This window comes from Sciurus vulgaris (genome assembly GCF_902686455.1).
Source record: "Sciurus vulgaris genome assembly, chromosome: 12".
In the NCBI taxonomy this organism is placed as follows: Eukaryota; Metazoa; Chordata; class Mammalia; order Rodentia; family Sciuridae; genus Sciurus; species Sciurus vulgaris.
Genome location: NC_136473.1, coordinates 11,339,005 through 11,366,499, shown reverse-complemented (window position 1 = coordinate 11,366,499; position 27,495 = coordinate 11,339,005). Strand labels below are relative to the sequence as shown.

General features: G+C 41.0%; 1 protein-coding gene, 1 long non-coding RNA gene and 1 pseudogene across 3 annotated transcripts in view; 2 read left to right on the top strand and 1 right to left on the bottom strand.

Moving 5' to 3' along the window:
- LOC306642121 overlaps positions 1 to 23,693 on the bottom strand; it is a 770,670-nt gene extending 746,977 nt beyond the window's left edge. The window contains exon 1 of the long non-coding RNA XR_013758393.1: positions 23,378 to 23,693. This is a non-coding gene — a long non-coding RNA (uncharacterized lncRNA). The remainder of the gene's footprint in view (positions 1 to 23,377) is intronic.
- Positions 6,384 to 11,540, top strand: LOC306641333 (uncharacterized protein; the record flags this gene model as incomplete). Its single annotated transcript, XM_079106451.1, has 4 exons — positions 6,384 to 7,362; positions 9,007 to 9,131; positions 9,756 to 9,940; positions 10,357 to 11,540. The coding sequence occupies 4 exons, from the start codon at positions 6,384 to 6,386 to the stop codon at positions 10,466 to 10,468; spliced, it is 1,401 nt and encodes a 466-aa protein (XP_078962577.1). The 3' UTR covers positions 10,469 to 11,540.
- LOC306642117 (aldo-keto reductase family 1 member C2-like) overlaps positions 20,013 to 27,495 on the top strand; it is a 28,606-nt pseudogene continuing 21,123 nt past the window's right edge. The window contains exons 1-4 of the transcript XR_013766819.1: positions 20,013 to 22,216; positions 22,406 to 22,518; positions 24,246 to 24,323; positions 24,703 to 24,865. The product of XR_013766819.1 is annotated as an aldo-keto reductase family 1 member C2-like (transcript). The remainder of the gene's footprint in view (positions 22,217 to 22,405; positions 22,519 to 24,245; positions 24,324 to 24,702; positions 24,866 to 27,495) is intronic.

Below are 27,495 nucleotides of genomic sequence, written 5' to 3'. Positions count from 1 at the left end.
ATCTGCACAACAAACAGAACTATTAATAGCTATAAAAGTATTCAGAACCCACCATGAGCCCTTTAACCTATTCTCTGATAGCAAATACGTTGTTAATGCTATTCAAAATTTAGAATTAACTGGTCTGCTCTCCCTCACTTCCACCATCACTAAGTATTTACAATCTTTACAAAAACTTATTTGGGAAAGAAAAAGTCCTTTTTTTATTGGGCATGTTCGGGCTCATACTGGCCTCCCAGGTCCTCTTAAGTTTACACAATGATTTAACAGACACAGCCACCAGAGACCCACGTATCTTTGATGCACTTGAAAATGCAAAAACTTTTCATTCCAAATTTCACGTAAATGCTTCTACTCTACGTTTACGCTATCAGATTACTAAGGCAACAGCTTGGGACATAGTCAAGTCTTGTGCTAAATGTGCTACACTTATTCCTAACCCCTCGTTAGGAGTAAATCCAAAAGGGCTTCAGCCCAATCATATTTGGCAAATGGATGTAACTCATTATTCAGAATTTGGAAAACTACAATTCATCCATGTGTCAATAGATACCTTTTCAGGATTTATTATGGCCTCTGCTCATGCTGGAGAAAAAAACCAAAGATGTAATAACACACTGTTTACATTCTTTCTCCATCCTAGGGGTCCCCAAACAAATTAAAACAGATAATGGTCCTGGATATATGTCCCAGACCTTTAAACAATTGTGTTCCACCTTTGTATTCAACATGTCACAGGAATTCCCTATAATCCCACTGGACAAAGCATTGTTGAGCGTGCCCATTTAACACTTAAAAACATGTTTTATAAACAAAAAGGGGGAATAGGGGTATCATACAGATCCCCAAAAGATAAATTGTCTGTTGCCTTGTTCATTTTAATTTTTAAAATCTCGATTCTGCGGGCCGATCGGCTGCTGACCGTCATTCAGAGCCTAATAAAAAACATCTACCTCAAGTGATCTGGAAGGACATTCTATCAGGACAATGGAAAGGCCCGGATCCGGTATTAATCTGGACCCGAGGATGTTTGTGTTTTCCCGCAGGACGTACATTCGCCAATTTGGGTGCCTGAATGATTGGTCAAGGCTTCCTCAATAGAAAACCAAGAACAACAAGAAGATGTGGAAGTTCCTCCAACTGCTGTTGTTGATGATCCCTCACCATGTTAATGGAGGAGCCCTACGTTACCTATGGGGGATAGTAAAGGCGTGACCTTGCCCTTTGCCCCTTATTAACTCTTCCAATCTATATCCTGCTATTCTTACCACTAATTCCACATTAGGGTTACCTACTGTACCCTTTTCTCCTGACTTAGCACCCTTCCCAAATGGCTCCTACAACTTAGCAGGTTATGTGGGAACCTCCCCCCCAAGTTTAGCTATGCTAGACCGGTAGTCAGAGATGGGTAAGATTCGTGAAGAGCTCATACCAACCTAAGACAGGGAATGAAGATATAAGCTTCATTTTCCGCTGACAGGTAAGGATGTTGCTCTGTCATGGACAACCTAAGACAGGCACGGTCTGGTCTTTTTATAAACAAACAGGGGGAGATGTGAGCTGGCAGGGAGCCAAAGGGCGTGCTTGGTATGCCTGGAGAAAAACAGGAAGCTGTTACAATTGGCTACATGTATGCTTGAGCTCGTGATTGCTTGACCTTTAACAGGATTGGGAGGACATATGTGATCGAAATTGATTATGCATGAGACTGCTTATATATTGAGGGTGAGACTGCTTTTTGGGGGTTTTTGTTGTTGTTGTTGTTGGGATCTGAATAAAGAAGAAGCTGCACCATGACAATCTGAGGTGTACGTGTCTTTATGTCTCTTTATGTCCCGCTGGACGGCAACAGAGAAAAGCTGAAATAAGTTTAATTACAATACATTTGTAACTAATTATATCAATTAGAATGCATTCATAGAAAGGAATCTCAAATCACATGAAAGTTTAGAATATAGAGTGATGTGAGAAAATGTCAGATTAAAAATCCCCAGATTCTCCCAAGGAAACATCAAGAAACCATTAGATTCTGGTGAATTAATAATATACAAGATCTATAAGCTGTCAATTGTCTAAAGCCAGATTTGATGAAAATTCTAAGGTACATGAAAATGGCAACACTTTTGTGAGGTTCCATTTGTATATTCTTAAAAAAATCTTTATGTACCATTAAAAAAGCAGAAGACCTTTTCTTTTCATTTTTAAAGAAAGTAATTAAAATAACCAGTAGCCTTTCCCAGTGCAAGGACAATGATCAAGAGTGGAGGAGAAAATTGAGGACCTTTGTGACATTGCTGCTGCTTCTGTAAATACCAGGCTCAGACCTTAGAAACCAGTGGTTTTTAGGCTCTCCAGGAGGATTGAGCAGTTTTCAAAAATTAAAAATGCTCTTAGGAATAGGCAAATTACAGTTGGGGGAGGGTTTTCGAGGAGACATTACCTTCTGGCTTTTGTTTGGCTATCACATGGCAAGAAAATGCATAAAAATATTAAATCATCTTAACCCTGTTAAATAATCTTACTCCCAATTTTAGAGAAAAAATAAGCACTGGATGGATATCGTCCACTCCAGTCTTTCTTCTGAGTATTTCTAATGTCTCATCTGCTCCTGGCTCTTCCCTATTCTATGTGTTTATATCACATGTAGGCTGAGAACAGACCACTCAGCACAGCAGTACAATATCCACCTTAGGAATTGGAACTGCCTCTTTTTAAATATAACCTTCTTAGAACAGAGGGATACTTGCAGAGAAGGTCCCAGGAGGATCCTTCTCATGTGGTATTGACTGGGATTGTATCACAACCCTTTTTCCGCAGTGACCACATGCTAATTCCAAAGGAATTAATGTGAATGACCCCAAAAAATAATCTGGAGGAAAAGGGATATTGGGGAGACAACCATCTCGGACACTGAAGTCATAATAAAACAAAAGCAACATTGTTGTTGCTGTTGTTTGTTTTTAGATTCAAAGTTTCTACTCTTACCTACATTTTGAACTGCTTGGCATATTCTTAAAGCCTTGTAACATCTTAAGTTTCATTTTACACCAAATAAGTATGAGTCTCTGGTGTGGAAATTCAGTTTTTTAAATGAATGGGTCCACATACATAGAAGCAGAACTGTTAGTTCTCATTATAGACGCATTTCTCCTAGGCAGTTTTTACAAGGAGAGATCAATAGGTGAAAATGACAGACCTGATCCAGCAGCAGGTCTGTTAAAGGAGATATGAAAGAGAGAGTGAAAGGACTCTTACCAACTTTCACTTACTCTGTTATTCTATGTGATGTGAATGCCTCACTATCATGGGAACTTAACAGAGGAAAGAAGAGAGACCCAATATGTACAACTCTGATGGATCAGGAATTCGCTGCATGGAGATACAGTGGAAGCCACAGAAGAAGACTTGCTTAGCATTGGCATGCTTAACATTAGGATTCATCTTAGTTACCTCAAATATAGTCTGGGTATGAGTAGAAAGTTTTAGAAGTTGAAAATGTCAAAAAAATTAAAGCTTCTGTTGACTGTGTGAAGAGTGACAGACAATGTCAACATATCTTGGACAGAAATTTGAACTAAGAGAATGAAAGAACTGTACCAAGAATTGGGTACAGTAACAAAGTTAAGATTATAGCAGCCTTAAAAGACTACCTGTTTAGAGATGTGATTTCCACTTGGTATCTGAGATGGAAGTTTGGATTTTCTAGGTCTCTCTGATATAGATATTTGCTTAACAAAAAGTAGAAATATCTCAAATAAATGACCTACGCTGCCTTTTCCTATAATACATATATATCAATATTCCTAATATACTGATAGGAAACTGTTATTTGCCCCAAATTAGCAACCTGAATCAATTTCCTCATATTTTAAACCACACTGAGTTGAATTTTCTGTTTCTTGCAACTGAAAGCATTGAAACCTATCATTTTTTGGTATTACAATATTCAGCACTTCATGCAACATTAAAAGAAATTTCTGCCTTTTTTTAATTGATTCGTGTAACATAACCACATGGTTCTCACTTAGGGTAATAAACTTCATAAATTTAATATATTCTTATTGTTGGATATTTAAGATTCTAACAGAAAATTTCCATAGTTTGGAGAATAAGAAAAAAAGAGTCCCTTGATCATCAGACTTTTCTCCAGCCTAGTTACAATATGACACTGGTCCTTACCATTTCAGGTACATATGATAAGCTTCTGTTGATATCTTCTCCTATAATCCAAATTAGAATTGGGATCCCAAAGTAGGAGCCATCTGTTTTCCACCTGGGAAACAGAAGCGCTGGTCATTCTAGATTTGCACAGCAGGCCAACCTGACAGGATCAGAAAATTTAGGAAGAGTATGGCTTAGTGGAAGCAGGGACTGTGACCAGGACGCCCAAGCTCTAATCTCTTAGATGCTACACCCTTCTTCTAGTATTTGCCAAACAGAATCAAAGTTGCAGAAGTCTCAATATACTTGCTTATAACAAAATAAAGAACTGGGCTTACATCTTACCTGAGTTATGGAGGCAAATCCATGTGTATAATATATGAATAACTATTTTACTGACATAAGGCATTCGTGACTGGACAACTGAGGAATTTTTAGGAAGCAGGTTAATTGTATATGTAGTGGCCCAGGGGTGGTAATACCTAAAAATCTCTGGACCTCAAGTCTGCTAATTCTATTAACTTTATATTCAGTAGAGTGATTACATGTCAGTGGGTGGGTACATAACAGTTGCCCTTTGTCTCATCTTCTTAGGATAGACAAAATTTTACATGTTTTTAACCAAAAAAATCAGAGATAGTATCTTTTACATAGCAGCAAGTTCTTTTTGAGACAAACTGTATCACAACTTTTGTCTGCAAACCTGGTGTTTATAAGAAAGAAGAATCTTCAAACCACAGTTCCTTCTGCAGGAACCTTGTTGACATTTTGTTTACACTTTTTCTAAAATCTTGGTGAAAAGAAGTCTAATTATGGGGATGGTCTTTTGAGTGGGAATACCGGGTCTGCTTCATTCCCCTCCTTTGATGATGATCATTATTTAACAATTTAAACCAAAATGCTTCATCATCCTCTTGGCTTAAAGTCTTATATAATGTCATAACCTGAGTTGTTGTCTTTCTTATAATTGCTTCTTCTATAGTAGACCCAGTATTTCTAAGGTAAAAGGGAGCTGTTATGGTTTAGATGTAGTGACCCCCAAAAGCTCACCTGTGAGACAATGCTAGTAGGTTCAGAGTGTAAAGATAGAAAGAGCCCGGCAGGCACCTGTGTAAACAAAAGCCTCTTCCCTAATTGCCCTCAAACCCCTCATAAAAGCTGCAAAGAATCTTCACCTCTTATCCGTAAAGGCCAGGCAGCTGACCTTGCCAGTGCCAAGGCAAACTTAAAAGATAATGATAACACTCCTCTCGGAGACTCAGAACTTAAAATAACATCATATATATAATTTTATGTCAGCCAATTAAAAAGAACACTGTAAAACTTTTCGCCTTTCATTATAAATAGGCCTGTTGAACAAAGGCTCGGGGCCTCTTAGCATCACCGGGTTACCGTGTGCGCAGAGGACCAGGCTCGAGCTTGCCAATAAATGACTCTTTGTTGCTTGCATTGATCGTGGTCTCTGGTGGTCTTTGTGGGGTCTCGAGCCGCTGGGCATAACATATGGGGGCTCGCCCGGGATACCCCAAGCCCACCTAGACACCTGATCATAGAGTCATAAGTGACATCATTGGCCGGTGAGTAAGGCATTGCCGTATTTCTGTCTGGATTGCCTGCAGGTTCTGGTTCTGGGCTGGCAAAGTCCTGGCGGACGCGCTATAGGACCCCAGCAGGGTCTCGGGAGACGTCCCCTCGACCCATCTGGGCAGCCTGTGTGCTGCATCTGGGCGACTCTGTCGCGTCTGGGCGGCCTTTGTGCCGCATCTGGGCAACCTTTGTGTTGCGTCTGGACTTTTGTTTTTGTCGACAAAATACCAACTAGCCAATTGTAATCTAGCGCGCAATATATATATATGTCTGTCTGTTTGTGCATTTGTGTATTGTCCTGTATGGTCTTTACTCTTGCCTCCTATTAAAATTCTTCAGTGTGTTAGTCCACTACTGTTCTGTTTCTCATTCTTAAACTTCTCATCTCCAATCTGGAGGAAGACGGGTCTATAAATCTCCTGACGGAGAGGAGAAATACTAACCAATGGTCAAATTCACTTCATCCTTTTGGAATTATACAGGAAACAGGATTTCAACCGGATAGACAACCAGCGGAGGCTCTCTGCTGTAACGACATCTCCAACCCACGCCGGCGTCGTCTGATCCAATTTCTTTTTTATCTAACCTTTACATTTCTCCTCCTCTCCATAGTGGGATATCTAGTTGCTGTAGAAATGGGCCAAACTCAGAGTACCCCTTTGGCCATAGTAGTCAGCCACTTTGGGGAGGCTCAAGCCAGAGCCGGCAATTTGTCAGCTGAGATCAATAAAAAAAAATTTGTAACCCTTTGCAGGTCGGAATGGCCCACCTTCCAAGTGGGATGGCCCCCAGAGGGAACCTTCAACCTTCCAACCATCCGAAAAGTCAAAGAGAAAGTCTTCCAATCAGGGAAAATTGGCTACCCAGATCAAATTCCATATATTCTGACCTGGGAAAGCTTAGTTGACGGTGACCCTCCAACCTGGCTTTCTCCCTTCCTACCGCCACCGCCCTCCCCCACAACTGAAATGCTTGCCCTAAAGAAGTTAGGCTCCTCAGAAAAGCCCACAGCTCCTCACCCCATTCTCCCAGAGGAAGATTCAGACCACCTTTTCTCTAACCCCCCTCCATATATGCAAGCCCCTATTCCTCCTCAGCACCCAGGACAGGAGGCTGCAGAAGAAAGAGAAGCTGCTGCAGCCGGAAATGAAGAAGAAAGAACTGGCTCGGGAGGGCCGGCAAGGAGAACGCGAGGCCGAGTTCAGCGGGCAGCCTACCCCTCCCAACCAGAAGCTCCAGATTCTACGATCGCTCTGCCGCTCCGAGAAACTGGGCCGCCAGACAACGCTGGCAATACCCGGCTTCAATATTGGCCCTTCTCTACGAGCGATTTATATAATTGGAAGAATCAAAATGCTAAGTTTTCTGACAATCCTAAAGACTTAATTTCCCTTTTAGATAGTGTCATGTTTACTCATCAGCCTACTTGGGATGACTGTCAGCAGCTACTCCGGATCCTGTTTACGACCGAGGAGCGTGAAAGAATCCAGATGGAAGCCAGAAAGTTGGTCCCAGGGGACGACGGACAGCCTACTGTAAACCCTGACATAATTAATGCTTCTTTCCCCTTGTCCAGGCCGCCACAAGATGAATGGGACTACAATACGGCTGAAGGTAGGGAGAGGCTCCGGGTTTATCGCCAGACTCTAATGGGGGGTCTCCGGGCTGCAGCTCGTAAGCTCACTAATTTGGCCAAGGTATACTCAGTAATGCAAGAAAGGCAGGAATCACCTTCAGCTTACTTAGAAAGATTAATGGAAGCATTTAGACAGTACACTCCTATGGATCCAGAGTCACCCGAGAATCAGGCAGCAGTAGTAATGAGTTTTGTTAACCAGGCAGCACCGGATATAAGGCGTAAATTACAGAGAATAGAGGATTTAGAAGGGAGAAGTATTCAAGACTTAATGAGAATAGCCCAGCGGGTATTCAACAACAGAGATGCACCAGAAGAAAAACAGCTTAGGGCTACTAGGGAAATGACTAAAGCGTTAGCTGTAGCAGTGCAGGGCGGGAGGACAGAGAAAGAAAGAAACAGACTCCCGAGCAATCTGCCACCACCTGGGGACTCCAGGGCACATGAGCTGGGTCAGAATCAGTGCGCCTACTGTAAAGAGGAAGGTCATTGGGCTAGAGAATGCCCTAAAAAAAGAAACCACAGATCTAGAGATAGTAGAGGAACGACTAGGAGATCATCGGTCCTGGTCACCCGAGATGAAATGCACGATTAGGGGCGACGGGGTTCGGAACCCCTCCCCGAACCCAGGGTAACTCTGAAAGTGGAGGGGACTCCAGTGCAGTTTTTGGTGGATACAGGAGCTCAATATTCAGCTTTGACTGACCCTCAAGGAAAGATTTCAACAAGCGCCTTGTGGGTACAAGGGGCTACGGGGATTAAAAAGTGCCCCTGGACGACCAAAAGAACAGTAGACTTGGGAACGGGAAAAGTGTCCCACTCATTCTTAGTCATACCCGACAGCCCCTATCCCTTGCTGGGAAGAGATTTATTAACCAAAATCGGGGCCCAAATTCATTTTAATCCCGAAGGCGCCCAGGTAACAGATGGACAAGGAAAGTTGTTACCTATGCTAACTCTTACTTTGGAGGATGAGTATCGGCTACACCAGCAGCCGCAATCCCCTGATAAAAACATTAAAGACTGGGTACAGCGGTTCCCAGACGCTTGGGCAGAGACTGGAGGAATTGGGCTAGCTAAACATCGGCCTGCCCTCTATATAGAAACAAAACCAGGAGCTAACCCCGTTAGGGTTAAACAATACCCCATGACCAGGGAGGCACGGACAGGAATAACCCCCCACATCAGGCGACTGCTGAACCAAGGGATACTACGACCTTGCCGGTCGGCATGGAACACCCCCCTGCTTCCAATACGGAAGCCCAACTCAAACGAGTACCGCCCAGTACAGGACCTAAGAGAGGTAAACAAAAGGGTGGCGGACATACACCCTACTGTGCCTAATCCGTATAGACTTCTGAGTGTGCTTCCTCCTTACAAACAATGGTATACAGTGCTGGATTTAAAAGATGCCTTTTTCAGCTTGTCTCTAGCTCCAAAAAGCCAAGAGCTATTTGCCTTTGAATGGACGGACATTGATATGGGTATCAATGGACAACTCACCTGGACAAGATTGCCGCAAGGATTCAAAAATTCTCCCACCTTGTTTGATGAAGCTCTACATGAGGACTTGGGTGAGTTTAGGAAAAACCATCCCAACCTAACCTTGTTACAATATGTAGATGATCTCCTTGTAGCCGCTGAAAACTGGGATGAATGCATCCGAGGAACAGAAAATTTACTCCAGACACTGGGCAACCTGGGATATCGGGCATCAGCAAAGAAGGCCCAAATCTGCAGACCTGAGGTAACGTACTTGGGCTATCTCTTAAAGGGAGGAAAACGATGGTTAACTCAAGCCCGAAAAGAAACTGTTCTAAGAATCCCAAAGCCTCAGTCCCCACGTCAAGTAAGGGAATTCCTTGGGTCAGCTGGCTTCTGTCGACTATGGATTCCAGGGTTTGCAGAATTAGCCAAACCACTGTACGAGGCCACAAAAGACAAGCAGCCCTTTAATTGGACAATAGAGGCAGATAAAGCATTTCAACAAATCAAGGATGCCCTCTTGTCAGCCCCGGCCCTGGGACTCCCCGATGTTATTAAACCGTTCTTTCTCTATATAGATGAAAGTAAAGGGATAGCAAAAGGAGTCTTGACTCAATACCTAGGCCCCTGGAGGAGACCAGTAGCATACCTGTCAAAAAAACTGGACCCGGTGGCTGCAGGCTGGCCCCCATGCCTACGTATGATTGCTGCCACAGCCCTAATGGTAAAAGATGCTGATAAATTGACTATGGGACAAGAATTACATGTGATTACTTCACATGCTATTGAGGGAATCCTGAGACAACCTCCAGATCGATGGCTCAGTAATGCTCGGCTCACACATTATCAGAGCCTATTGCTTAACCCTCTCAGGATTATTTTTCAGGCACCCTCAGCTCTCAATCCTGCCACGCTGCTGCCTGACCCTGACCTGGACACACCCATACATGACTGCTCAGAAGTCCTAGCCCAGGTTCATGGGCTTAGAGAAGACCTGCAAGATCATCCGCTGCTCGATGCAGATGCAGTGTGGTTCACGGATGGGAGCAGCTTTTTACATCAGGGTCAAAGGTATGCGGGCGCAGCAGTAGTAACTGAGACAGAGGTGATCTGGGCTGAGCCCCTACCAATAGGCACCTCTGCCCAGAAGGCAGAATTAATAGCTATGACTAAGGCTCTGACGATGGGAGAAGGAAAAAAATTGACCGTATACACGGACAGCCGTTATGCCTTTGCAACCGCCCATATTCATGGGGCTATTTACAGAGAAAGGGGGATGCTAACAGCAGAAGGGAAATCTATTAAAAACAAGGAAGAAATTGTGTCCCTGATAGATGCCCTTTGGTTACCCAAGAAATTGGCTATCGTACACTGCCCTGGGCATCAAAAACCAACTGATCCAGTATCTAGGGGCAATTGTTTAGCAGATAAGATGGCACGAGAGATAGCCCTTCAGAGAGACTTGATTATGGTTGCTCAACTCCCAGACTCTGGCCCACGAACCCTTCCAAAAGACCCAACCTACACAGAAGAGGACTTATCATGGATTCGCCAGCAGCCAAAAGCCCAATACTTAGACGGATGGTGGAAAGACTCTGAAAGCCGGATAATACTTCCAGAACTGTTGGGACAGAAAGTGTTGTGCAGGCTCCACCAGACCACCCACCTGGGGACAAGAAAATTACAGAACTTGATGCAGCAAGCAGGAATTAGAATTAAAGGTGTGCAGAATAAGATAGAACAGATTGTCAAAAGTTGCAGGGTTTGTAAGTTAACAAATGCAGGATATAGTAAGTGGGAATCAGGAAATAGATTAAGGGGAGATAGGCCGGGGGCATATTGGGAAGTTGATTTCACTGAAGTAAAACCTGGAAAATATGGGTATAAATATCTATTAGTCTTTGTAGATACTTTTTCAGGATGGGTCGAAGCCTTTCCCACCAAGCGAGAAACAGCGCAAATAGTGGCTAAAAAGATTTTAGAAGACCTCCTGCCAAGGTATGGATTTCCTGTAATGATAGGGTCAGACAATGGGCCAGCGTTTACTTCCCAGGTAAGTCAGGGGCTGGCTACAGTACTTGGGGCAAATTGGAAACTACATTGTGCTTATCGACCCCAAAGCTCAGGTCAGGTAGAGAGAATGAACAGAACTTTAAAAGAGACCTTAACTAAATTAACCATGGAGACTGGCGGTAACTGGGTAGCTCTCCTTCCCTATGCCCTATATCGGGTGCGTAATTTTCCCTACAAGATGGGACTCACCCCTTATGAAATCATGTTTGGGACCCCACCTCCAATACTCCCTGATCTGACTGAGCGGCTCCTAAAAGAAGAAAATGTAGATGATTTTGAACTTTTATTTTCCCTCCAGGCCCTGCAGAGGGCCCACAGAGAAGTTTGGCCAAAGCTCAGAGGCCTGTACGAGTCAGGCCCGCCTCCTGTTCCTCACAACTTCCACCCAGGGGACTGGGTCCTAGTGAAGCGACACCGACAGAGTAACCTGGAGCCTCGGTGGAAGGGCCCCTACATGGTCATTCTGACTACACCCACCGCTCTCAAAGTCAACGGCGTCGCCTCCTGGATTCATCACACCCACGTTAAGCCGACTGAACCCCTTGCTGACATTGTGCTTCCTGCCCTAGACGACTCAACGTGGAGAGTGGACAGGTCCAAAAATAACCCACTAAAGATCAAGCTTTGCCGCCACCGACTGTGATTATGTTCTTACTTTTGCTTTGTTATTTTGCCCTGGCCACAACCGTGGCTGTGGCTCCAGTTTTTGGAGCCACCAACCTCAGCTCACATCAGCCTTATGAAATCACCTGGGAAGTAACCAACCCGGCGGCAAGAGTTCCCAGCCTGACTGTGACTGAATACCACCCTTTATGGACATGGTGGCCTGACCTGCAAGTAGACCTTTGCACTTTAGCAAATGGGGCTTTTTCTGTGGGAATAGGCACTATTAGCGTTAATGAAGAATTACACCTAAGTAAACGGGCCCTTTCAGATACAGTAAGTGGGAGAACAAGGAGATTTAACTGTGTTTATACTCGGGGAAGGGAGGAACTCCAGCATCTCCCCTTCTATGTATGTCCTGGTTATTCTCACCAGAAACAATGTGGAGGGGAAGAATCTTATTTCTGTGCTAAATGGGGATGTGAAACCACAGGGCAGGCTTATTGGATAAAAGCCTCTCGTGATTTAATTGAAGTCAAGCGAGGTGAAAAAGCCTCATGTAGCAGTAATTGTAACCCCCTGTTAATCACCTTCACTGATAAGGGGAGGCGGAACAAACAATGGACAAGAACCCGGTCATGGGGGTTACGCCTCTATGCTGAGGGACCTGATTTAGGGGTTGTGTTCACTGTTCGGATGATTATAAAGCCATTCACCCAGTCATTAGGGCATAACCAAATTTTACGCCCCCCAGCCCGAAGAATTCCAGTCATCCCCCCTACCCGAGGTCCAAAAATTATTAAATCAGTTACCTCACGACCAACCACCCACTCCTTAAGTGCCCCCTACTTAAGGATCACACAACCCCACAAACAGTTGATTATAAATCCAATTCAAATAGAAGTTCATCCCCTTCTGAGTCTTTTGTCTTGGTCCTTCATGGTGCTCAATGCCACCCACCCTAATATGACCCGGTCCTGCTGGCTCTGCTATGACACTGTTCCCCCGTATTATGAGGGAGTAGCAGTACAAGCGCATGTTACTATCTCCACCAGCCTCCAGGACTGTCGTTGGCGATCCAAACAGTCCCTAACCCTAGAGCAAGTGTCCGGGCAAGGGCTCTGTTTAGGAAAAGTGCCCCATGCCAGCCAATCCCTCTGTCACTTGACTTGGGGAATCCAACCTCAGGCAGAAAACTCTTTTATAATACCCCACAATGATACCTGGTGGGCTTGCTCCTCTGGACTCACCCCCTGTGTCCACTGGAGTGTGTTAAAACGGTCGAAGGATTACTGTGTTCTAGTCAGATTGGTTCCGCGGCTAATTTACCATGAGCACCAGAGTTTTATGACTATGATTGAACAAGGATGGGGCACGAAACAGAGCCCCATTCGACAAAAACGGGAGCCTATTACTTCTCTAACTCTCAGTCTGCTGCTCGGAGCTAGCCTGGGAGGATTAGGAACTGGAGTAGCATCCTTAGTCACTCAGAGCCAACACTATTCTAATCTATGAGCAGCAATAGATGCGGACATAGAGCGTTTAGAAGATTCAATCTCTCATTTAGAGCAATCTTTAACTTCCCTAGCCGAAGTGGTCTTACAGAATAGAAGAGGTTTAGACTTAATATTTTTACAACAAGGAGGCTTATGTGTTGCCCTAGGGGAAAAATGTTGTTTTTATATAGATCACTCTGGGACAATCAAGGATAATATGGCAAAAGTCAGAGAAGGACTCACAAACAGAAAGAAAGAACGAGAAGCTCGTCAGAACTGGTTTGAATCTTGGTTCAATTTTTCCCTTGGTTAACTACTCTAGTGTCTGCTATAGTGGGACCCCTAATATTGATGCTACTAGCTGTAACTATAGGACCTTGTATAATCAATAGGTTAATTGCTTTTGTTAAACATAGAATAAATACGGTACAACTAATGGTGCTGAGGGCCCAATATCAGCCCGGGAAGCAGTAAGGGTTAAAACTAGAGAGACCCAAGATTGGCTCTCTAAATGTTCTTGGAAAGGGGGGAATGTAAAGATAGAAAGAGCCCGGCACCTGTGTAAACAAAAACCTCTTCCCTAATTGCCCCTCAAACCCCTCATAAAAGCTGCAAAGAATCTTCACCTCTTATCCGTAAAGGCCAGGCAGCTGACCTTGCCGGTGCCAAGGCAAACTTAAAAGATAATGATAACACTCCTCTCGGAGACTCAGAACTTAAAATAACATCATATATATAATTTTATGTCAGCCAATTAAAAAGAACACTGTAAAACTTTTCGCCTTTCATTATAAATAGGCCTGTTGAACAAAGGCTCGGGGCCTCTTAGCATCACCGGGTTACCGTGTGCGCAGAGGACCAGGCTCGAGCTTGCCAATAAATGACTCTTTGTTGCTTGCATTGATCGTGGTCTCTGGTGGTCTTTGTGGGGTCTCGAGCCGCTGGGCATAACAAGAGGAGAAATGATTCAGTTTAAGAGTCTTAACCCAATCAGTGAATTAATTCTCTAGTAGGGATTAACTGAGTGGTAACAGAAGAGGTAGGGTATGGCTGGAGGGTGTAGGAATTGGTGGTATGACTTTGGGTTAACATTTGGGTTAACATTTATGAGTGGAGACATCTCTCTCTGCCCTCTGATCATCATGTGAGCTGCTTTGCTGTACCACACCCTTCCTCTATGTTATCCTGACTCTGAACCTTGAGGAATGGAGCCTAATGTCTATGGATTGAGACTTCTGAAACCTCAAGTCCTCAAACTGTTTCTCCCCTAAAATTATTCTGATCAGATTCATTAGTCACAGCAGTGAAAAAGCTGACTAAAACATGGGAGCAATAAACAGGTTAACAACCTAATACCTGCTATAACAATTAAGCTTTTGCATTTACCAAGCATAAAAAAATCATAGGAGGTAAATGGTTGTAGCAGTTTGATTAGCAATAATTTCCAGTTTAGCTTGTAAGTGAATAATCCACTTTAGCATATAAATTAGAGTTGTATAGCTCCAACTGCCATCCTCTGTCCAGGTAGCAGGACCAGAAGTAGCAACAATCCTCTAGAGTCATCTTTACCCCAATTTTGTTGACATGGTAGATGAAATCCATCCCCAAAGGATATTGCTTTTACCTTGGCCCCAGATCCTCACACAAGGGAAGTCCTAGATCTGTTCCAGTTGATCTTCCACCATGCCTGATCAGTCAGACCCCTAGTGGTTGAAGCAGGGCTTGTTCAACTTTCAACTGTGCACAGACTAATCAACTTCCGGAGTGATCAAAGCAAGACTGTTGTCTTTCTGATCCTCATGCTTCTCTGGTGTTTTCTTCCTTTGGATGGTCAGCTCAAGGGGTGTAGTCGGGGTCTGGAGTGCACTCCCAGTCCATGGCTGTGGGCTTGAGCATGGTGTAATGAATCTAGGAACCTGACTATGTATGTAACTTTTACCGTACTCGGGGGTGGATAAAATAATAGTGAAAGGACTTCTCCAAAGATGTTTGAAGAGTTGAATATATCATTCTTTGACCCAAACTCAATCTCCAGATCAGAAGGAGAGTAATCTGTGGTCAAACTTACCAAAAATTTTTCTCTAATCCTTTGTTTAAGTCTGTAAGGTTTTTTCCTAAAGCTTGAAGCTGTTGTTTTAATATTAATTCTCTTATTTCCTTAGAGTCTCCCTGTAATCCCCTGATAAATAGGGGAGGTCTCTTACATATTATCCCATAAGGAGAGAATCCAGTCCTCTTAGTGGAAGTGGATCTAGTCCTTAACAGTGCAATAGGGAGAATTTTATCACAATGCAGGTGAGTTTTCTGAAAATTTACCCAATTAGGCCTTTAAAAGACCAATTTATAATTTTTTACTTTAGCAGAACTCTATGGCCTATAGGCAGTATTTAATTTCCATCTGCTATTTAAACTATTGGTCAATAATTTTATGAACTCTTCCACAAAAGCCAGTCCTTTGTCTGAGTCAAAGGTTATTGGAATGTCAACTCTGGGAATAATTTCCTGGAGGAGCATCCTGCTTTCCTTAGCCTTTTCATTGTAGACTAGAAATGCTTATATCTGAAAGATATTTATAGTCCTGTGAGCATGGTAGTTCAGTAAAGTTTACCTCCAGGTTCTCAAAAGGCATTCCTCCTATCATTCAAATTGGAAGCCTTGACCCATGGCCTGGGACTTTGTGGAAACAAGTTTTGCACTGTTCACAGGTCACCTTGGAAATGCTTGTGAGTCAGGGGACATAGAAATACTGACTCAGAACAGTCTCCAGTGCTGTTCAGTCAATGTGCAATCTCCTGTGGAACTGTTTGAAAAAAGAAAAGCAGTGGCAAGAGTCTCATGGATGACTATCCAGACATCAGAAAATCTCTATCATCCACCTAGGAGATAGCTTCCTTTTTAGTCTTAAACCAATTACTTTCTTGTTGGGAATATTTTGGTTCCCATTCCGTTAGAGGATTAAGGATATAAGTTGCATTGAACACAGACTGGAGCTGAAAGGTCTGTCTGCTTCTTGAAAGGTGCAAATGTTGCTCCTAGGTCTGCTGTTTGTTGTCCTGAGCAACCATGGTGTTCCCCTTTTTGTGCCCCTGGCATTGCATAACTGCAACTTTTTTGAATGCCCATCATGCATCTATAGGATTAAGAATTTCCTATTCATATTTTATTTCTTCCCCTCCTGATTTAATTAGGCTTCTTTTCTTTTTTAAATATTTTTATTTGTTCTAAAAAGTTGTACATGACAGTGGAATGCCTTTATACCTTTTGATAAATCACACATAAATGGAGTGTAATTTCTTATTTTTCTGGTTGTACATATGGTAAGATCACATTGGTCATGAAGTCATATATGTACATGAGGTAATAATGTCTGTTTCATTCTACTATAATAGATGAATGAATAAAGAAAATGTGATATATATATATATATATATATATAACGGAATATTACTCAGCTTCAAAGAATAATAAAATTATGGCATTTGCTGGTAAGTGGATGGAGTTGGAGAATATCATGCTAAGTAAAATAAGTCAAATTGCTTTTCTTATATAAATCCCCATGAACATGAAGAGTGGCAAAGGCATACTTTTGAGTCTGTTAAATATTGACATGGATTTACCCTGCCATTTGGAGTGCTGAGGTCAGAGCAATAAGTTCTGCCATTTGTGCTGAAGTTTCCTGAGGCAGAAGATTTGCCTCAATGGTGGGGGCCAGATTGACCACCGTATACCTAGCAAGACGTATTCTTTAATGTAACTGCTTTCATCTGTGAAGCACTTCAAATCAGGGTCCTTGGGGGTTGGCTTGTCAGGTTTGGTCTACTGGAGAGCACGTTATCCATGACCTTAATGAACTTGTCAACAGGATCTTTAGTCCTGATGTGCATCAGGGCCGCTGGGTTGAGAGTCTGGATGACTTCAGTGTGGACATTTGACTCTTCACGCATATTCTGGTTATCTGACCATTCTCACATTAGTCAGCCAATATTGTCCTTCGTACCCCAACACTGCCAGTGCAGAGTATTAATTCCTGTCCCATACTCAACTTGTCAGTCTCCAACACTAGAAGATCTGTGGCAGCCAGAGCCCGTAGACAAGGTGGCCAACATTGAGCCAGAGTCCAACTGTATACAACGATAGGTCACTAGAGGGTGCCGTGTCCCCAGCATTTGAGTTAGCATTCCTACATCTCTCAGACCATTCATGGACATGTAGAGTGAAAGGCTTTGTGAGTTCAGGAAGTCCTAGTCCAGGTGCACTGGTGAGTGCTTGGTTAATGTCTTTAAAGGCCTTCTGTTGTGTTGCTCCCCACATTGGAAGCTCCTGTATTTCTCCCATTTGTATGAAGTTGCTTCCCCATGACTGGAAAGTTAGTGATCCATATACAGCAGAATCCAGCAGCACTCAGGAACTCTCAAATCTAGTGGTGGGTTGAGGGGACCAGAGTTGAGCAGACTACTTGTTTCTTCTTGGGGCCCAATCGCCCTTGTCTGTGATTCAGATAGGAACAAAAACACTTGACTTTTTTCTTGACAGATGTGGGCTTTCTTTTCTGTGTCTCTGTAATCGGTTTCACATAGGAGAGTGCGAATCAGATGTGTCCCCTTCGTGCCATCCTCTCAAGTTGCTCTGGCCAGCAACAGGTCATCTACATATTGGAGCAATGTGCATCCATACCAGAGGGCAGCATCCACATGGTTTTACAGGAAATGTTCTCAAATCAGAACATTTGAAGATGGTTGAAGATGAAGCTTCTGAAGATGGTTGGTGAGTTTTTGAAGCCCTGCGTCAGCCTGGTCTATGTTAACTGGTCTTTAGTTGGGGGCATTCCTTCTCCCAGTGACCCTCTAGAGGGCAGTAGGCACATCAGTTTAATCTCAGCCTAGTGTCCGGATAAGGTGGTCCTTCCATCCAGACCTTTCTTTGGTCTTGCATTTTGCCCCAATTTTGATATTCTTTTGACTTTGTCTTGGTGGGATCCCCCTTTGGGTGACTATTGAGTTTGTATTCACGGCTGCAGCTGCAAGGAGATCCAGCTTCTTTTTCATCTTTTGGTTTGCTTCTGGTTGAGCCTCTTGGTCTTGGTTGATGAACACTGCTGGCCTCTTCAATCAGCTCACTGGCATTCTTTCCAGCAAAGCCCTCTATTTTTATAGTTTCCAGCAAATTTCTTCCTAGACTTGTCCCACAAAGACTGTGTCGGTCATCTGCTGGTTGTCTGATGCCTCAGGATCAAAGGGAGTAGACAGAAGGGAGCCCATAGTTGTTCATATAAATGGCTGGGGCTTTTATAAGGCTTTTGGAGTAATGCTGATATTTCATTCATGTTTAGGAGTCAATTGCCTCTTCCATTAAGCTGCCAATGAGAGTCTCTTGATATTTTTTTATCTTTAGGCAATCTTATACTGTGTTGGGGTCCCATCCTGAATCTGTGTCTGGGAATTGGTTCTGGGCATAGGCTTGAATATTGCCAAAGCATGTTTCTCTAGCCATTTTAAAGCTGCTTGGATCACTTGTCTTTTGCCTCTGGGGGTAAATGGCTGAGGGGGCAGCCCGTTTTCTCAGTGATCTTGACAAGGTCAGGCAGAGTGGAATGTCAGATGATGGATTCTCTTTTGGCTCACTGGGAAAAATTGATTTCCCTTCAGTCTTTTCTTTGTCAGGATTTTTCTGCTTAGGTCCTGCTTGTTGGGTCTTAGAGTCCACTATAGTCTGAGTTAACATCAACTTGGACTGTTTTCCAACAGGTTCTCAACCAAGGGGTCTGTTTCTGTATTATCTCTTGCCAGTAATCAATATAAGGAAATTGATGTGAGTGTCCAAGGGCTCCAACTACTATTTAAAGAACCTTAGCAATGATACTTTTGTCTAAAATCCTTCTGGTGGATATCCCACATCAAAAGTTGGCCATTCTAATTCACAGAGAGAATATAACTTTTGTAGTGAAGTATTCCCCCACAGTCACCATTAAAACCTTTCTTAAAGTTTTTTAATATATATTACAAACAACTCAGTTTGTTTTCTGTGCCTCCCATGTTCCACCCTGCATCAGCATCACACCCTTAGAACAAGATTTTCTTTGTCCATCTCTGGCCATTCCCCTCTCAGGAACCTAGTATGTTCCACAAAAGTGAAACATATATTGTAGGGATCTATACATATGGAAGATTTAGCAATCTCCTGGAATCCCACTTTTCCAAAAGTCCCTAAGCCTGAAGTTGTATCTTGTGAAATACTTTCCTAGAGCCATAAGTCATTTATGCTTCACTAGCAGCTTGACATATCACCTTTTTTTAGTCTATATTTCTCAGGACTTCACACTCTTTTGACAATGAACATTTTCATTCAAAAGCAAAATAAGAAAATTCGGAAATTATTTTACCAATGAGAAAGTTAAAAAGACTAATTTATTTTTCATTTTTCACTTGATTCTTTAAATGAAGGTCATAATTTGCAAAATGCTCAACAATTCTTTGAAATTCTCTGTGTTTGGGTGGGGGGTAAGATAGTTCATTGTTTTAAATTATGTTTTATCAAGAAGTGGCTTCATCATTACAAAATCAAAACCACAAAAAATAAGATCTGTTTGAGGGGTAGAGCTTTTCAATTTACATAATAAAAACTTTTTCCAAATTATGAAAGTCACAAAAAAGTTAGGTGATTAAAAACCCTGTAAAAGATCAACTTTAGTCTCCCTATGCAGAAGGAATGACTACTATAGTTTATAGTTTCTCCTTTTTTATCATGCGTCATTTATGAACATATTATGTTGCTGATAAAAATATATTCCATTCTATTTTAGCTTAATTAAAAGCCCTTATTACTCTATGTAATCATTTTTGTTCATAAATATTCATGTTTGTCCTTTAATTGCTTTAAATATTCTGTTTCATAATTGCATCAAAGTTTACACAACTATTCCAAAATTTATAACAATTTAAGATTATTTTAGTTTTTATGTTTTATAGATAATGTTGCACAAGGTTGTAAATAAAATAAAATGTCTTAATTTTGCAACTTACTGATATCCTTCTCAAAGTTATCTAACAGGCAAAAGCTATAATAAACTTTAGCCTATAGTTGACCTTCCTTCCTGGCAATAGTTATTTGTCTTCCACTGAGCAGAATGTCACAGTTAGTGCAGTTTTGGCTGCACACTTGACAGGACTGCATCCTCTTGGGACTCAGTAGTCAAAACATGGAAAATATTTTATCAATGTGAAAATTAAAAGTTTAATTTTTGTTTATTTTAACACTTGATTATTTTTCTGAGACTCCAAGAAATGGCCCATAATCCTTTTTAAAAAATTCTTTATGTGCATCGTGTATGACAGTTCATCATTTCTAATAATATATGATCAAGAAGGTGCTTCATCCTGACCAAATGAACAAATAATCAAAAACAAAATAAAAAAATAAATACAAAAGACAAGAGATCTGAGGTTTCCAGCCTAACAGTAGGTCAATAATTGTCCAATCTCTTATAATAACTCTTGATAATTTTAAGGAAAATATTTTCTAAAAACTAACACTTTTTTTTTACTGTATAGCAATTTATTTAATTTTTTATATGTAATAAGTGAACTTGTTCCAATTCTCTTCTCGCATATGGAATATTGCTTTAACCTCACTTTGCCTATATAATATTGTCTAAATATTAGACAGCAATTAGAATTAGTTAACATTTAGACAAGCAATTGGGGCTTTCCAGTTTTTTTTAACTTCTGAAGGAAGAAGGAGAAGCAGAAACTGCTTAGGCTGAGGAGTGACTGGGAATGAATTCCAAACATCAATATGTGGAGCTCAGTGATTTCACCTCATTCCTGGACTGGATTTGCAGCTATAAATCTCAAGAGGTTAACAGTAGGGTGTTGAGTTGAGGGTTCAAAAGAAAGTAGACACAGGATGAATGGAATCCAATCTGGGCTGTCGAGTTACTTGCTTCCCATGTTACTCTGAGGTCCTCACGCGGTTCTCCAGGCTAGACCTATTCCATGGGCAGAACAGACTATGATGAGACATTGCTCTACATCATTGTCTCATGATGTGGTCACCTATTATGTATTGTGGGCACTCTCCCCCACATTTCAGTCTATGTACCAACTTGGTAGAAAAGATGAATGACAGCAATCGGTTTGCACTGTGATGGGTTTCTATACTTTGGGAAATCTTTCCCCCTTCCAAGAAGAAAGATCCAGAGATATCTGTAGAGCAAAAGGTACTTGAGAAGATAAGCATATAATAGATGATTGGGCATACTTCCTTTCCACCATGAGGTAGCCTTCAGCATCTTACAGTAAATGCTGCATCCTGGCTGAGTATTATTTTTTTATGTGCTCTCAACTGTGGGAAATTCCCTAAATGTAGAATATAATAACATCCTGATAAGTCTAACTGGGACTTTAGAAGGGTATTTGTCAATTATTCATCATCATTTATACACATTATATTAAGATATGATCCTCTGAAGTAGAGTGAGCCAAGTTTACTAGACTGTAAAACATTTTGTATTCCATTATCATCCTCTAATCACTCAATTGTGTGACATACTAGTTTTCTGAAGCTTGAATTTAAAATGTTTCTTCTGTAAGATTTAAGAAATCATCCAAAGAGCAGTTGTGAAGCCCTGTGAGAGTATTTGGTTAAACTGTAGGAGAAAGTGGTAAAAAGGAGACCACGAGGGCTTAAACCCTACTCCATGTGTCCTTATACCTAAAAATTTCATGTATCAGGATGGGGAGTAGGACCCAGGATCACAGTAATTTTCATTTCAGGGAAAAAGAAAGCTTCTAAAAAATTTGAAACAGAAAAGAATGTTTGATTTGCCTTTTTATTCTTTAAAAAAATAAACTTTCAAAACTTCTTCCAAATTTTGTAGACCTTGCAATAACCATCTATTATGCTCTTATTATATTTATCTAAAAAGAAAGATATGTAGCTGAAAGAGCTAATATAGTAAAGTAGTTTGAAGAAAACATTGAAATATAAAATTCCTTCCAGTCTAGTGACTTATCCACTTTTCTCACTATGAGTTACCTTTCACAATATGATTCTCCATATACACTTTTGGTTATTCCTCTAGGTTTCAAGAATATGACAACAGAGGCCACCAGAATAGCTTAGAGAAGCTGTGTTCTGCCGTCTTGATTGTGCTTATGTATACCAAATAGAAGAGGAGGTAGGATTGGCTATTAGAAGCAAGATTGCAGATTTCACTGTGAAGAGAGAAGACATATACTTTACCTCCAACATATTGTTTATGCAGTATAAAAAGTACTGCAATGTGACATGAATAATTGAAAAAATAAGTTAAGTGACGGTTGTTGATGGAATGTGATTATTGATACAATTTTTATTCACATATAAGATCCAGTATCAAACACAGAAAGATAACCGGGAGCGGTGATGCACATCTGTAGTCTCAGCGACTTGGGAGGCTCAGGCATGAAGACGCAGAGTTCAAAGCCAGCCTCAGTGAAAGTGAGGCGCTAAGCAACTCGGGGAGACCCTGTCTCTAAATAAAACACACACACACACACAAAGGGCTGGGGATGTGGCTCAGTGTTTAAGCGCCCCTGGGTTTAATCCCCAGTTTCAAAAACAGAAAGATTATGAATGGCTACTCACAGTGTACAAATGTATGACTTTAAGGTTCCTTTACTTTTCTGATTCTCCAATCAGCTCTATGATTTGTATTGCTTATGGAATCAGATAGAATTATGACCATATTATGATACATTATCTCCTGGATGATTTTCTAAAATTTCTTATAATTCTGAATATCTACTTTTACATTTGTCACTATCAAAGACCATGTGAGGACAGTTCTAAGGGTAGTAAAGAAGATATAGCTCAAGTGTCTTGATTTGTGACTAGCAAATATTAAAATGGTCAAAACATGTTTCCCTTTAGTTCTGTAAGCAAAATATACTAATCTTATCTCATGAAGTGAATAGATGAGATACTAACAATTCCTTTGTAATCTCTATGAAGCACTATTCAGAGATTCAATAATATTATTATTTGATAAAAATTATCTCTTGAATAATTCCTTCCATAATTCATATGATTGACTAATAATAGCCAAAAATATAACCCAGTTTACATGAAGTTCAAATGAATGGGAACACAAGACTGAAAGAGACTGTTTTCCCTGCGATCAACAGTTTCCAAGCAATTGACAAATAAATGTCTCCATATGATTTAAAACAGAGACCCAAAATATGGGCAATGTATCAATCCAGTCCAATTTCCTTTCTTTAACCTTTGTAGCTATGATCCACTTTTCATCATACAGAGCTGATCCACACTGAAAATACTTCATTTGGGCTGCATTGACCTTTATCCTATTCGTCCTCTGATAGCAATGATGGTAGACCATTAGCATCATCAACCTATATAATTTTAGCCATCAGCATGACCATCACTACCATGGATGATTGAATTAAGTAAACAATTTGTATGAATGAAAGAAAGTCCAAATTATGGCTAGATTTATGATAAGATGTAATCTTCAGAGATGTCAGTATTCATTCATCCATTATGTCTGCACTAGAGGCTTGCTTTGTTTTTGTCCTAGCCTGTTCAACTGGTGGCATGTATGACTTTGAGGCAGTTCAAGTTTCATGATCATTAATATTTGATAGGGCCTCTCTATCTTCCAGCATCAAAACAAACTTGAAACTTGAATGACCATCTTATGTATGCCTACATATTCTTGGCCCACATGAGTCCAGGTAGAGAATGAACACTGTATAGAATTTGTCATCACTGAAATCCATGATTGCTGGAGATCGAGCCCATGAAAGCATGCACCGAATTTCCCAGTGAAAGAGAGGCATCTCCCAGGGGAATACATAGGGTCAAGAAAAGTAACATAAACCAACTAGGAGACCTCATTAGGTAACTGAGAAATTTTATTTAATATATATATATATATATTTGAACATATAGATAATTTGATGTGAGAGAATACAGGAATCTTGACACCTATATATATATATATATAAGATTCCTGTATATATATTCCTATATATATATGTCTTAAAACACCACATGTAAATGTTTCATAAATAGATGAATATAGAGTGATGCTCCACCTATTTCATAGAGGTTTGGTGTCTCATCCCCTAGACATACCTAGGAACATTGTTGTGGGTGGACTGATGAATTTGCGACGATTGTTGTAATGAACCATTCTATTCCAGCCAGGGGAGGAGTTTCATCCAAAAGATGAAAGTGGAAAAGCAATATGTAATTCAGTGGATTTCTGTGCCATATGGGAGGTATGTGTCTGAAGGAGAGACCACACAAAAATCGCAGAGATGGGGTCAGGTCCTACCTCCACCTGTTAGAATGGGTTACACACTTTTGCATCTAGAAATTCATTGTTGCACATGTGTTTTGCTAGGGGGTGGGGAAGAATGCATTACTAAAAAGCAATAGAGGAGAACTGAGAAGAATGGGTATAGGCATCTTTGCCTCCCTCTGTAGTAATGTCACCCTTTCCCTAAAGAGGACACAAGAATCCTTTTTCTGGCTGTCCACACTTTGTCCTATTATCTTTACATTTTTCTCTTGTTAACAACCAATTCAGCCACTTTGGTTGTCATTTCTTGGCAGTGTTCCTCTTAACAGTTCTCTCTTGCATTTATATTGACATAGTCGACTGTAGAAATGACCCTTCACAACCCCATCCCTCCCAAGACTATGGAGAAGTGTAAGGATGCAGGATTGACCAAGTTCATCGGGGTCCAACTTTAACTACAGGCCACTGGAGATGATCCTGAATAAACCAGGCCTCAGGTATAAGCCTGTGTGCAACCAGGTGAGACCCCTGAGCCTCAGCACCATCTCTTATTCATTTCCTTGTATCTGCACCACAGCCAGGAGTCCATTTGTCCTGTGCCCCCATTCATTTGCTTCTGTGGAACAAAAGAGTCTCAGATTAGTGCCACTGTCTTGGAGAGTGTGCAGGATTCTCAACTGTATTTCTGCTGAGTAGTTTTGATAAATTTTCTAAGATTCAAAATTAGGACCCTGAAAACATAGTATGAACAGAGCAGTGAGCAAGAAAAAAGTGAAAATAAGAGAAGAACAGTGATCAGGGATTGTGTGGAGGTTGAGTTCCAGATTCCTTGTTGTCTCTTATTTCTGGACTCAGAGGCACAACTACATGAAAAATAAAGCAGAGTTTATAAAAGTTAAAGGACTCAGAGGCAGTTACTTTTCTTATGGTGATACCGACAGTGGATAAAATCCACATTCAGAAACTTTTAGCATAAATGTACGGCTGGCCTTTTGACAGAGCTCCTCTTACTTGCTTTTCTTCCATGCTTTCTGATATCAAAATACTGCTTAATCACTTCTATTCTGTAAATGGTTCTGTGCTGTTATTTTTAACAATTTTTAGTAAAAAATATAAGGTTCTTTAAGAAATATTGTAAGAGCTTGTAAAATTCATCAATTCGGTATGCAATAACAGCACTATGAGTTTCAAATGTGTTAAAAATTTAATAAAGTTTTATTATTAGTTTTACCCAAAATCTTTATCCTGAATTTTTTTGTACATTCAGAATACTTGTAAGCACAAGACAGTACAACCATATTTCTCTATCTATATGCAAACTTGTTGACTTTTTGATACATATTAACATACAGCTAGATTCTTAGGGGCATATCTACATATTTATGTGATATTTTGCTGAACATTTTCAAAGTAAATTGTAGACATGACAATTCATCTTTATTGATTTCAGAAAAGAAACTCCTTAGACTGAAGATATTCCCTCACATAATTACATTTGATTATAATATTTAAAGAAAGTAATAATAATCTATCATCATCTGTATCCAGTCTATATTCAAATTTCCCAGTGATTTTTTTTTTATTGTAAACAAATGGGATACATGTTGTTTCTCTGTTTGTACATGGCGTAAAGGCATACCATTTGTGTAATCATAAATTTACATAGGGTAATGTTGTTTGATTTATTCTGTTATTTTTTCCTTTCCCCCCACCCCTCCAACCCCTCTTTTCCCTCTTTACAGTCCTTCTTTCCTCCATTCTTGCCCCCCTCCCTAACCCTAACATTAACCCCTCCCTCCCCCCATTATGTGTCATCATTCCACTTATTAGCAATATCATTCGTCCTTTGGTTTTTCGATATTGGCTTATCTCACTTACATGATATTCTCCAATTTCATCCATTTGCCTGCAAATGCCATAATTTTATCATTCTTTATGGCTGAGTAATATTCCATTGTATATATATACCACAGTTTCTTTATCCATTCATCAATTGAAGGACATCTAGGTTGGTTCCACAATCTGGCTATGGTGAAATGAGCAGCTATGAACATTGATGTGGCTATATCTCTGTAGGATTCTGATTTTAAGTCTTTTGGGTATAAACTGAGGAGTTGCATAGCTGGATCAAATGGTGGATCCATTCCAACTTTCCTAAGGAGTCTACACACTGCTTTATACAATGGTTGCACCAATTTGTACTCCCACCAGCAATGTATGATTGTACCTTTTTCCCCACATCCTCATCAACATTTATTGTTGCTTGAAGAAAATAGAGGAAGTAAAAAAAAAGAAAGAAAAAAAAATGTTAAAAAAGAGAGAGAGAATCTCCAACAAAACTATAATATACTTTACAAACTTTCCAGTCCTCAGTAGCCTGATGCGTGAAAAGTATTTGATTTCAATGTTAGGGATGTGAGAGCCGGAAATAAAAAAGGTAAAAAGAAAAAATAGGGGGAAAAAGTAATCTCAACGGGAAGTTGAACAATTGTTTCTGTTGGAGTTCAATATCTTTTCTGCTTCTCTTCTCTGCTGGGTGGGGTTGTCTGGGGTTTGCTGGTAACTCCACCCTCAGGATGATGACTCTTACTAAGATGCAAAGATTAGACTTGGAGGTGGGACCACTAGAGGCGGGGTATATCAACTGCCAGTGCCTCTCGAAGACTCTACCCTGGGACTCTCCTTTGTGATCCACTCATGTGATGCAGGAGCCCAGTCATAGCCCCTTCTCTCACTATAGACCCCACAATTCCTGGTCTCTAATTGAGTCTCTAAATTGTATCTCTTCTGCCCCTGCCCTTTGATTTCTCAATGAGGAACCTCTCTTCCCAGAGGTTCTGAGGTCTGATTACTGAGACCTGTGTGTCTGTCATGGAAAGTTGTTCTATGTTGGGCAAATCAGGACCAGAGGTTGAAAGCTATGGACCAGCTATGTAGCTGCAAGCATTGGGCTGGGTTGGTGTCAAGGGAGAGTTTGGGAGGCTTGGGACTGAGGAGCAGGAGGGCTTGATGATTACCAAACCAGTGAGACAAGGTGCACAACGGGTGCCATATTGGGGAGGGAGTGGTGGGTCAGGCTGATGTCAGGTTCAGGAAAGTGGTGCCTGATTTGTTTCTGGGATCCTGGTGGATGACAGGCTGGTTGGCTG